General features: G+C 34.7%; 1 protein-coding gene across 9 annotated transcripts in view; it reads right to left on the bottom strand.

Annotated features, from left to right (window-relative positions):
• PMCA (plasma membrane calcium-transporting ATPase 3) overlaps nucleotides 1-13,629 on the bottom strand; it is a 282,389-nt gene that overhangs the window by 180,946 nt on the left and 87,814 nt on the right. For all 9 annotated transcript variants that reach the window (XM_089100636.1, XM_089100641.1, XM_089100642.1 and 6 more), the window contains one exon: nucleotides 3,079-3,270. In XM_089100636.1, coding sequence (XP_088956762.1) covers nucleotides 3,079-3,270 — 192 coding nt within the window. The remainder of the gene's footprint in view (nucleotides 1-3,078; nucleotides 3,271-13,629) is intronic.

The raw sequence follows: 13,629 nt of genomic DNA on the forward strand, positions 1-13,629 counted from the left end.
CCCGATGCTTGGAAGCGAGCCTATGTTCGCATAATACCCAAAGTTAAAGGACCTAAGACATTTGATCAGTTAAGACCTATTTCGATCACACCGAACTTTGCTAAAGTTGCAGAATCTTTCATATATCGTGAACTTCTCACGGATATTTCACCGTCACTTGACCCTTCCAGTATGGTTGTTTGAAGGGATGCAGCACGTCTGTTTATTTAGTACGGCTTTATCACCTAGTAGTTGAATGGTTAGAGTTTGGAAGCTCGTTTGTAGATTTACTTCTGGTAGACTACCGAAAGGCATTTGATTTGATTAAGCACCCTCTTGCCGCCCAGAATCTCAAGTCAATGGGTGCCCGTAAGCACATCCTCCAATTAGTAATTGATTTCTTACGTCACAGGTACAAAAATTGTTCGCCCTTTTTCCTGGTGATATTGAATCGGAATGGGTGGAAATTACATGTGGCGCCCCACAAGGTATCAAATTAGCAGCTCTTCTTTTCCTGGCTGTTATCAACTATGTGCTTTCTGACTTTGACGATCGTTTTAAATTCGTCGATGATTTGTCTGCGCTTCTTAAATACCACGTAAAGGATTCGCAAGCTATAGCCCAGTTCGACCCAAATTTTTTCGATCAGTTTAAATTACAGTGTACTGCGAACAGTCTTAAAATTAGTGAGAATAACTCAAAGGTTTTGAGGTTCAACCCACTTAAACGCGATTTTACCTACCCCACGACTTTGTTCCCTTCTGCCTCGTGTGCGACTTTCTTGGGCGTCACCTTTAGTGTGGACTGCTCGTTCTCTATTCATGTACAAGAGCTGGTTAAGAAGGGACATTATGCTATGCGGACACTTGTGGCGATGCGCCGCCTAGGTTTTCCAGTGTATCAGCTGAAAACACCGTACCTCACTTTTATTCGACCCATCCTTGAATATGCGTGTCCCGTCTGGGGCCCACAAGTTCATCACATAGATTACTTAAGTGATGATTTGGAGGGGATCCAGAAACGAGCTGTAAAGATCATTCTTTGCGACAAATATGTAGATTATAGCTCCGCTCTGAAGTCACTTGAAATACCAAGCCTTCGCGATCGCCGTTTTCAGCTGATGATTCATTTTGGCCAGTTTTTATTGTCTAGTCCTGTACATAGGACAATATTACCACCTGAAATGCCCGTCCGCGCAAATACCAGAAGCAAAAGCAAACTTATGCCCGTCTCGTGCCGCACAAACAGACTTAGTAACTCCTTTGTTCCTTTTTTTACAAGTGCATTTAATAAAATGTAGAGAAGTGTTTTTATGTAAAAACGTTTTCATGTAAAAAACAGCGCCTTTTAGTGCATTTTTTTAATGTGTCTATGACAGCTGTTTTTCATTAAAATGATTCTATGATTCTATGATTCTATGATTCTATATATATATATATATATATATATATATATATATATATATATATATATATATATATATATATATATATATATATATATATATATATATATATATATATATATATCTATATATATATATATATATATATATATATATATACATATATATATATATATATATATATATATATATATATATATATATATATATATATATATATATATATATATATATATATATATATATATATATATATATATATATATATATATATATATATATATATATATATATATATATATATATATATATATATATATATATATATATATATATATATATGGGATCGGGTCATAGGGCAACCCGGGATTAATCCTGGAAGCTTTTCTTTATTTTTAGCTATTCAGATCCATAAGGTTTTTTGTATGAAATGTCGGAATAATCATAAATTGGACTCTTTACGTTTTATCTATCTAATCCTGACAGAAATGTATTATCTCAATAAATTCAACATCTATATATTCAAACACAAAATTTGGAGGTTACATGAGCTATTGAGAAGGTAAATCAATTAACTCCTCTTCTTAAATTTGCTTTTGTATATATATATATATATATATATATATATATATATATATATATATATATATATATATATATATATATATATATATATATATATATATATATATATATATATATATATATATATATATATATATATATATATATATATATATATATATATATATATCTTGAACAAAAACAAGGGCAGAACTTCTTAAATTGACCTTTTATGTCTCGAAATGACTGCAATTTGCCAATTTGTCAGGACATTTAGTTGCCTTTGTCTTTACACTTGAAAAAAGTTTCCCGTCGCTGCCATCAAGCGTTTGATTTCCAAGAATATAAAATAAGGAATTTAATGAAAATTTCACTTCGCTAGAAGGGAGAGGGGTAATCAATATTTTTGAGCCTTTTTCTTGGGTCTTGTGCAATTTTTGACGTTAGAACACACATTTGCCTCTCGACTCACATTTGCCTCTCGATGGCGTGCATCTCGAAAACAGAGTTGATTTTTGCTGTATGCTACCCACTGGTGTCAATTCCAAAAAATGTAAGGGGAGGGGAGGGTGGGGCAAAATGTATTTTTCAAAATCTAGAGAAATAAAATTTTTCTTCTTCTCAATTTTTAAATGAGAATACAAAAATGGCATTTTTCAATGAAAATACCCCCCCCCCCCCAAAAAAAAGAAAATATTTTTGAAAACCTAGGGGAAGAGGGAGCAAAAACACTAGGTGGGGAAAAACCCTCCTCCCTCAATAGATGCCAATGATTCTACCTCTATTCAAACCATTAGGTACAAGCATTAATTTTGATTTCATCAAGGTCATGCACTTTTCTCTTTTTCTGCGATGAAAACTAAGAGACCATCAGAGATTCTTGTCGAGCGAATTTTGAAAATAATACAGAACTAGCAAAAAGAGAAAACATTGTATTTATTATTCAAACCATTCAGAGGTCTATTTGACCAAGTATTTAAAACAAATAGTGGAGATTTCTAACAGAACATCTATTATTAGTTTGTTTTTAAATCACCTTATCATTTTGTCTTGGCCGTTCTTATCTAATATATTTCCCTTTAGAATAAAAAGGTGACGCTTGGTTATAATAAAACAATGTTAATACTTACCTTCAGTTTTTGGAGGTTTATAAAAAGATAGAACTAATGAAATTAAGGCAGCAATCTGAAGAATGATCAATGTTATATCTTGTAAAGCCTCCCATACTAGACTTAAAAAAGTTTTCGGGGGTTTAGGGGGTATATGATTTGATCCAAAGGTGTCCCTTCGGTGGGCAATGTCCTTCTCTGTTCCAGGTAAACCTAGAAAATAGTTGCGTATAAGACAGAGAAATATATTCACACTCTAAGAAATGTTTATAGTCTACAAAGCTTAGAAAAAAAATTAAACCATTTTCCGGAGGGAGGTGGCATTAAATTTGTGAATAAAGCTAGGATTTCCATTCAGCCCACAAAAAAAGACTGAATCCAAAAGGTCTTAACTAGATCAATAGCAGATATAGTGTATCTATAAAACTATATCGCGTATACAGTGTGTAGATCTTACATTTTTATTCTATTTTTTGAAGGACTTACGATAATATTTTATTTCCGTGTAAAGTGTGTCACAAGCGGTTGCTGCTGACTTCAAATCTTACTTTATTAAATTTAAAAAAACAAGTTTTTTTTAACTGAAAGTAAGGGGCAACATTAAAACTTAAAACGAACAGAAATTATACCGTATATGAAAGGGGCTGTCCCCTTCTCAACGTCTCGCTCTTTACGCTAAAGTTTTTTATTGTTTAAAAAAATAAGAGCTGAGAAAGATTCAAACTTTAGCGTAAAGAGCGAGACGTTGAGGAGGGTAAAGCCCCATTCATATATGGAATAATTTCTGTTCGCTTTAAGTTTTGATGTCGCTCCTTACTTTCAGTAAAAAAAATGTTTTTTTATTTAATTTTTGAATATTTTTGAATTAATGCAGGTTTCGATTTTGGCTCATCGTACATGAATAATTAAAACGAAATTTGCATATTAATTAAATGGCTTTCTCGAAAGTTGTTTAATTTTATTTACGAACGTTTTCATTAGTAACAAATATACGTAACTTACGAATTAACATACGTAACGAACTTCTATATTCATTTTTAATGCGTATATTACGGGGTTCGCCCCCTAGTCAATACGTCGCTCTTTACGCTAAAGTTCGAATTTTGTTCCAATTCTTTAAAAATGACCCCTTAATTAAAAAGGCCGTTAATTAGAATAAATAGCTCTTACGAAAGTGCTAAAAAATCTTTGACGTAAAGAGCGAGGTATTGACTAGGGGGCGAACTCAATAGTACACGTAATAATTTCTGTTCGTTTTAGGTTTTGATGTTGCTCCTTACTTTCAGTTTGAAAAACTCTTTTTTATTTAATTTCTGATCATTTTTTAAATAATGCTGGGAAATCTGGCGCTCCCTTCATACCAATATCCCTTCCCCCATGACCCCCCCCCCACTACCAGAAAAAATTCCCCCTGAAAACGTCTGTATAATTCCCAATAACCAATACTATATGTAATCATTGGGTAAAGTTCATAACTTTCAGCCCTCCCCCCGGGGACTTTTGGGGGATAATGTTATCCTAAAAGACATAGTTATAATATTTTTGACCATGCTGATCACAATGGCTATCTAAAAATTCTGATCGGGTGACTTTGGGAAAAAACGAGCGTGGGAGGGGGCCTAGTTGCCCTCCATTTTTTTGTCACTTAAAAAGGGCAATAGAGCTTTTAATTTCCATTCGAATGAGCCCTCTTATGATATTCTAGAACCCCTGAGTCGATACGATGAATCCTGGAAAATAAATAAATAAAAATAAGAAATGAACACGCATCCGTGATTTTTCTTCTGGCAAAAAATTACAAAATTCCACATTTTTGCAGATATGAGCTTTAAGCATCTATAGTAAAGTTATCTAATGCCCTGAATCTTTTGATGTAATTTTCATTAAGGTTTTATAACTTTTAGGGGGTGTTTCCCCCCTTTTTTCGAAAATCAGGCAAATTTCTCAGGCACGTAACTTTTGATGGGTAGAACTAAACTTGATGAAACCTATATATTTGAAATCAGCATTAAAATATAATTCTTTTGATGTATCTATTGGTATCAAAATTCCGTTTTTTAGAGTTTCGGTTGCTATTGAGCCGGGTTGCTCCCTACTTACAGTTTGTTACCACGAACTGTTTGATAGAATTGGCAAGTGTCGTATCTAACGGCAAATCACTAATCTGAAAGCAATTATGTGAATTATACGGCGGGTAGTCTACCTGAAGCGAGTGTTTCTTCAATGCAAGATCAGTCAGTTGGTTTACAATGCTCATAAGAAAGTTTTATTTTTCTTTTCTGTCGCATCCGAATTTTTCGGGTCTGAGAATGTTCAAATTCCTTGCTATGAAAGCAGGAGTCCGAATCCCGTCTTTTTTATTCCAAAGCTTCCATACTTATTATCGGCTAGTGGAGAATGACATAGTAGCTTTCTTTCTCTCGCTAAAGTTCTAAGCGTCGTTCTTTGAGTAGTCTCTTAGAGGGGGGGGGGGCGTTCGCTTTCTTTAATAAAAAACAAGAAAAACATACTCTAAAACAGAACGAATAAACAACCTGCTAAATTTGAGCAAAGGGGATTGGGAACTGGGGATTAAAAATAAATCGATTGAAATGCTTGTTTTATTATACAATATTAAGAATGTGAGCTTTCGGCTTGAGATCTCTGGTAATTGCTACGCCGAAAATTAATTTTTTTTTTACAGAAATATAATTTGGAATAAGGGGGCGAGGAGGAGAATTGGTACTGAACTAAAAAAAAATGTTGTATGGTTTAAGTTGTTACATTATCATATCATTTTACAATTTTGATGTTTCAAGGACATTCTGTGCAGCAGAGAAATAATCTGTGCAGTCGAATAATCACTTGGTCAATAATGGATGTAGAAAATCCTTAAAACAGTTTTACCATACAGAATATATAACTTTCACTTTTTATTGGTATAATTTGGAAGTTTTTTCTTATAGCAGGGATTTTTCTAACATTCTCCAACATAAATATTTTTTTCAACTAAGAAAATGAAGGTGAAAGGTGGATGCAATGGGTGATATTTAATAAGGATCTTGACATTAAATATGCCTCTGAGTCAAGAAATTAGAAATTCAATAGAGGTAGAAAAATCCAACATGTTTGTAGACTCCCTAGATTTTTTACCCCTCCCGCTCCCAGATAAAAAAAAACCTTTTTTAGTATTGTCATTGAAAGATATCTTTTTTTGTATTTGCATTGAAAAAAATCGATAAAATAAAAAATTTACCCCCCCCCCTAGATTTTGAGAATTACAAACATGTTTGGGAAACCCGCGGGAATTCAACATGTTTGTTACTACAATAAAAAAAAATAAAACAACGATGCAGGAATTTGGATAAGGTCTTGAATTTTGAATTTGTTAGAATCCTAACGATTTTTAGCCGCTAAAATTCATACTTTTTTGTTAATAAATGCTAAAAGCAAATTTCAAACTTTCTTTAGAGTGTAGGCTACATAGAACATACAACTGCTACTTTTTATTTGCTCAGAAAAGGCGACCTTACCTCCTCAAAAGACTACTTAGTTTTTCTAATAGCTTGAATTTCCTAATATTTTCTAATGTAAACAGTAACATTTTAAATAAATAAAAAATGGAAGCAAGAGGTGGGTGCATTAAATGTTGCTCTCTGAATAAATTTTAAACCGTCAAGCAAGTTGTTATTTATTAAGATTAGTAGTTGTCCTTAACAACGCTTTTGAAATTGTGGAGAACAGCTGAATGATGTCATCAACCTGATTCCATTTGAATTGGTTCCAAGGAGTCTCGGACGGAAACAAGAACAGGTCCCTGGGACAATCAGCAATTAAAGGGAATCTTGACATGGCTCCAAGGAAAAAGAGGGAGACAGATGCCGTAAAAGCTTACTCGCCAACCCTTAGGTTCTCGTAACAGAAATATATCGACCGAAAAAAAATATGGTTTTCGATTGACCACTACAATGTGCATCCGTAAGATCATCAGCTGGAGTGTCCAATTTAAAAAGTGTTTTTTTGGCCTTGTGAGGATTGAACTATTTTTAGTTGTGAAATGGATATTTTTCTTCTTGCTAAAGTAACATTTTTTAAATACTCAATAGTTTTTTTGTTGTTTTTTTTTGTGTGTGTGTGTTTTTGTTAATTTTTTGCACCAGTCAACTACCATCAAACAACTTCAATATCGTAAACCCTGGAAACCCTTGAAGAATTCAGTATTGCCCGTAACAAGGTAAACTCGCTTAGAAGAAGAGCAAAGAGGGATTATTTTGAAAAGAAACTTACTGAGACCAAAGGTAGCTCGAAAGAAACCTGGAAGGTCATCGGGGAGATGATACCAAAGAAGAGCTAGATGGGACTACACTCCATGATCCCTGAAGGTCTCAAGGCAGCCAAGATTATTCCCCTTGACAAAGGTGGCTCAAGATCTGATATTGGGAACTGGAGACCAATCTCCATCCTTCCCCTTTTCTCGAAAATACTTGAAGAAGTTGTTAATCGACGACTCTACTAGTATTTGACACATCATGGCATCCTTAGTGATACTCATTTTGGCTTCCGCAAAAGTCACACAACTACACATGCGATGCAACACCTATGTGATTTGGTAAATCAGTGTTCAGTCTCTCACTGTTTTTATAGATTTTAAAAAGAAATTTGAAACGGTTGATTTTAGTATTTTATTAAATAGATTAAAGCTTTTAGGGGTTAAAGAGGCTTGTTTGAATTGGTTTGATTCTTTTTTAAAGCAGAGGTCAATAAAGGTTGTAATTGATAGTGTAATTTCTAGTCCATATCTTGTGAATTGTGGTAATCCGCAGGGTTCTGTACTCCGCTTTTATATTTGGTTTATGTAGATACTATGAGATTTTACCTTCGTAATTCGTGTCTTACATCTTTCGCAGATGCCACTGCTATTTCTTTTCGTGGTGTTTCTGTGGACGAGTTAATTAATAATGTAAATATGGTATTAAATGATTTAAGTGTGTTTACGTCTTTAAGTATGTTCGCGGTTAATATCAAAAGGACAATTTTTATGGTTTTAGCCCATCGATCTCGGTGGGCGAGTATTATTTTCTGGTAATTCTCTAGAATAGGTTAATTTAATGAGGTATCTAGGTTTTTACCTAGACTACAATATGTCATGGAAACGTCACAATGATCTTGTGGCATCAAAAGTTGCAAGAGGCCTTGGAATTATACGTCGACTGAAGCACTGAAGCACTACCAGGTCAGGTGATGTTGCTTCTTTATCACGCGATATTAGCCCCTACATATCGTACGGCTGTGTGTTATGACCTAGCAATTTTTTTGGTAATTTTAGGCGTGTACAGGTATCACAAAATAATACCGTCTCTATGATAGGGGGCTTTATTAAACTAACTATTAATACAGTAGCTTGTTTTAGGAAATTAAAGGTGATGAATGTGGGACAAGTTCGTGACTAGTGCATTAAACGTACTCTTTTATGACCCGTGGAAAACATTTCCCCGTTCTTATATTCTTGGCTCGGGGAAAACGTATCTAAGTTGCAATACGTTCGTTAGATAAAAGGGTACTAGTGCATTAAACGTACACTTTTATATACTGTATATGGAATGTCAAGCTGGAGATGCTAAAGATACCTGCCAGACTGGTTATTTCAAGAGACCGCTATTAAGAATTGGAATGCAGAGTAGTTTTCATTGCGTTTACGATATTTAAACTGTTGTTTTTGGGGGTTTAGGAGGGGGAAGGTACCTAGGTTAGATTATGGTAGGTTACGTATTTAATATATGGTATGGTTTACCCCCCCCCCCCCTAATGTGCAAAAATATAGCCCAAATTTGTTTATAAATTTTTATATTTTCATCCTATTTTGTTTTATTAGGATTAACCAAACTTGACTTCTTTAGCAGTACGTTTAATGCTGCGGTTTTTACAAACCAGCTTTTGCATAAAGTGTCCATCGGTTTTTTTTTTTAGATATTTTTTTTTCCTACAAAATAATGATTTGCATGATTATTATACAAGGACTGCTAATAATCTGGTAACAGAGTATAGGAGTGGAAGTCGAACTGGATTTCAAATAAAACATGTTGGACAGGGGGTATGGACTTCCCTCCCAGACAGTGTTAAGGCGGCTAAACACCAGCATTTGTTTAAAAAAAAGAGTTAAGAATTTTTTGTTAGGGGGGTGAGGAACCATGATTCAGAGATTGAAGATATATGTTATTATTTACTTACTTTTGTTACTAACTTCTTTTCTTTCTTTTTTCAGTATGTGTGAAAATGAAGTTTAAAATTTATTCAGAAATTTAAAAGTTTTTTTTTTAAAGTATGTCGAATTAGTTTGTGGTAACCGCCCAGTACCGGTGCATTTATGTCTTCCCATGGGCGGTTACCCATTGGTCATGTTTAAATAGGTGGTTTTGTAATAAATTAATCTAATCTAATAATCGTAAGCCTTGAATAAATTTTTTAGAATGCTGCAATTCTCGAATATAAACTATACTATCACATTTCTGCAACAGTCACCCAGCTCGATTTTATATTAACCTTCTATGGCCTATCTTTAGCTACCGCTGGGCTACGATTTTTCGTTTCTCCAACAAAAAGCTAAGCTGTGACAGGGGTTGATAAATTTTATCAAGGGCAAACGACCAAACGACGTCGCTATGTGAAATACGATAGGCATGTCTAATTGAAAGCGAATTTTCTGAAGTCTCCCTAGAAATTATCTCGAAAAAAAATCTTTTAATGCCTACTTGAAAGGGATACCAGAAGTATATTTTTACAAGCACATAAACATAGCTTGCATTATTTTAAAAACCAAGTTTTTTGGCTGGAGAAACAAATTTTTTAACTCCAATCCGAAACAGAAGCGAACCGAACAATCATTCGTATGAACAATTTTTCTCGTCTGGCGACGTAAAAACCGGACGCCTGAGAAACACCACTAAATAAGACATGGAAATATGTGGCCTAATAATTATTTTTGATGTCCCCCGCTCTCCTGGGAAATCCTCTGCTACCCTTTCAACTCTGGAACTTTGAAACTGCTGGACGATAGATATCCCAGGCGATTCCATGTTGAAAAAAATTAGATTCAATGCCTAGAAATGATTCCTTAGTATTTCCCCCTCTGGTCCACGATCTAATATACTTGCACCACAGATGATGTTGCGGCTTCAAGAATTAAAAAAAGTATTCCCCGGGCATCATAAACCAACTGAGAGTGGCTAGGAGTGTTGCCGGTGTAAACCTCTCTTTAGTTCTTTGTTTATGCCCTTCTATGTTGGCAGATGTAATGGTTTACGTAAATTCCAAAGATAGACGATAAACGTTGGTACATGGTCTTTATTAAATAACGTGAGAATACACATAGAGAAAATAAGGTAGCACAAGAACAACTAACTACGACGAAGGCGAGAGATGGGCTGCCTTTAGAAAATGAGCCAAGAATGTAACTTTCCTGGAACGGAAGTTCCAGGCCTGGGAACGACCCCTTTCCCACGACTAGCTTTAGTCCCAAGAGCTCCCCCCTGGACCGCTATCGTTGACGCATAAATGCCCAACTAACTAAGAAAGGAGATACCCGGAAATGCTTCTCGAATTGATGTTAAATACTTTACACCGGCAAGATCGTATCCAGGGAGGGATAATGTTTGTCTGACTCGTAAAAAACGTAACAAAAACGAATATAAAGAATCTTTGATGCGTTTTTTAAAGTTTTTTGGACCCCCCCCCAAAAAAAAAAACTTCTTTTGTACCCCCCCCCCCTCCGAAAAAAATCCTGGATACGGCCCTGGTCACCGGTCATTTTTTTCGGGGGGGGGGGGGGACATGTTGAGAAGTATTTCTCTTTCGGACTCATGTCTGATTACGGTACAAGAAAATCCTTAAAAATTGTTCGTAGTAGTTACATATCTACAAGCTACGTCTTAGAAACCGAATCAATTCAAAAGACAACACATATCTGCAAATCGTTCCAAGACTCTAATCGAGTTACGGTAATATGCAGTTGGTCAAAACATATTTTTGCACACAACATGCTTCAATCTTGGACAACTGAGTTTTCATAAACAAATACCCCGCAATTATCGATAACAGCTCAGTGGTGCAATCTACTTGGCTCAATATGAAGCGGTTCCAATCAGTTTCGGACGAAGGTAAGGACAAATCTCAGAGACAATATGTGTCTAAAAACTTGGCACTAGACCTAATGAAACGAGGGAAACAAATGACGCGAGCGTTCTTCCCCCATCCTCGGGTCAACCAACCAGAAACATATGTCCCATATACATCCCTCTAATCTCTATAAAAATAGCAGGAACGAAATTCCAGTAGCAGGTTCAAAGAATGAGGATCTGTTTATGTTTGTACAAAGATAAATTATAACACAACTGGATGCCAATCACGTCAATGGGTTATCAACTTCAGACAATTATAGACCTGGGAATTTCAAACTAGACTCTGGTGCAAAAAGAAGGAAAACAACAAAGAATATAATTTTTTACCTGGATATTCACTCTGTTTATAATATTTAGGAGAAAAAAAACACAATAATAAATTTTAAAAGAAAAAAAAAGTAGAAAAAAGACAAAAGCAACAAAATATAATAACAAGATACGAATACGAGCCAAAAGAAATTTGTATATAAGGGAACACAGTAACAAAAGAAATGTATAACAAAATAACAAAAGAATTTGTCCATGAATAACAAAAGAAATGAACCACAGACATGGTCCCATTAATATCAGAATTAACTTAGAACTAACAAACATCTACACAGGAATCTTTTTTGGAAGGGAAAGAGGAAGGGGTAATTTGTCCAAACCATACAACTCATGGAAAGTATGTGAAAAAAAAAAACATTTACGGCAAAAAAATGTAAATTACGGTGAAATGTGAAAGAAAAGTCCACCCATAAATGCAGGATATCTTGTAGTTCGGGGGACAAGCTCAATATCCACACTCCGCCAGCCTAAGCAAATGACCAACATAGATTTTCCAATTTACGTTAATCAACGAGAGACTAACGTAATATAACGTGTCGTTATTCAACAAGACAGCTTTTTTATGCATGTTGCCAGACAGGCTCTTCTGATAGTTTTCAAATAGAATTCCTTACATCTGTATCCCTAAAAACCTTAAATTTCTTGTCATATATAAACTGATAGATTGTTTATTTGCGTCAATTCTTTTTGGAGATTCAACGGTGTCTCCTTGGTCCAAAGAGAATACATCTTCCCGAATTCAACTCAGAAAGTTCCATAAACTTGGACAATAAGGAAGTTTCAGAACGGAAATCCGATATTTCCCAATTGAGATCCACAATATTATCACAGTCCAAAAGCTTTCTAAAAAGAAACTGCCAGGGTTCTATACAAGTTAACAAAAAAACAAAAGTTCTCATTGAACATACTTTTTGTAAAATTAGCAGCAAGGGGCCGGATAACTAAGGAATTTTTAAGAAAAAAAAAAGAAAAAAAAAGAAAAAAAAAAAAAAAAAAAAAAACGTGGCAGCAATCAAATTAAACAAAAAAAACAAGTGCGGCAACTTTGTGAATCAAGAAGAGTAGCACATAGGCAGGAAAGGAGAAAGAGGTTCATTGTCGTCCCATAGCGTTCTATGGGACGACAATGATAATTTTCGACAATGTTCTATAGGATCTAGCCCCTTTCAATACTGAGTCTTCCATATAATACCCATAATTAACATAGAAAACCTTTCTACGAAACAGAAGCTGTTTAGGATAGGTCTATCATCTGACCATCGCCTAAATTTGGCACAACGGATCCTGTCTGCCCATCATCTAAGGTGGAAATTTTTTCAGTTGAAATTGAATTTAATAATATTTCTTTTTTAATTAGTATGGTGTATAAGCCGCTGGATGAGTTTACTGATGGATTTAATGAGCTCCTTGATAAAGCCCCAAGTGGTGTTAGTCATATAGTGATAACGAGATTTTAATTTAATTTATCGGATTCTAGTCAGAATGGTGATTTCTTAAATTTTATTATATCAAACGATCTATATCCACTTGTGAATATTCCAACAAAAATCAAGAGTCAATCTGCAGCGATTATTGACAATGTATTTGTTCGTTCAGTTGTTTTGAATCGAAGTTTTTCTGATGTGATCATGTTTCCTGGGTCTTATCATTTTCCACTGTCAGCTATTTTTTGTTGTAGTGTTAAACGAGCCCAGAAAAAGAAACTAAAATTTCGGCAGAAGAAAAAAGGTAATCCTTTAAAGTTTTAAGAGGAAGTGAGTTCAATTCCTTGAAGGGAAGGAATGTCCTACTGAAGCCCTGGATTGCCTGATGGAAGTCATTAACCCCATTTATGACAGAACCTGTCCTGTAAAAGTTTTTAAATCAAAGAAGCTTGTCTCCCGTAAACCATTGGTAACAGAGGAGATAATTGATTAAAAAGAATTAAGAAATTGGCTTTATGAAACATATCTAGGGTCTAAAAGTGACGAGCCTTTCATTTTATTTGCAAAACAAAGAAATCTGGTGAATAAACTGATGAGAAAAGCGATGTCTGATTATTATGGTAATAATTTGGGGGAAAGTAAAGGCAATATGAAAGAAACCTGGAATG

Source organism: Artemia sp. Qi Xiang Cuo, chromosome 14 (assembly GCF_049724085.1).
Source record: "Artemia sp. Qi Xiang Cuo chromosome 14, ASM4972408v1, whole genome shotgun sequence".
Lineage (NCBI taxonomy): Eukaryota > Metazoa > Arthropoda > Branchiopoda > Anostraca > Artemiidae > Artemia > Artemia sp. Qi Xiang Cuo.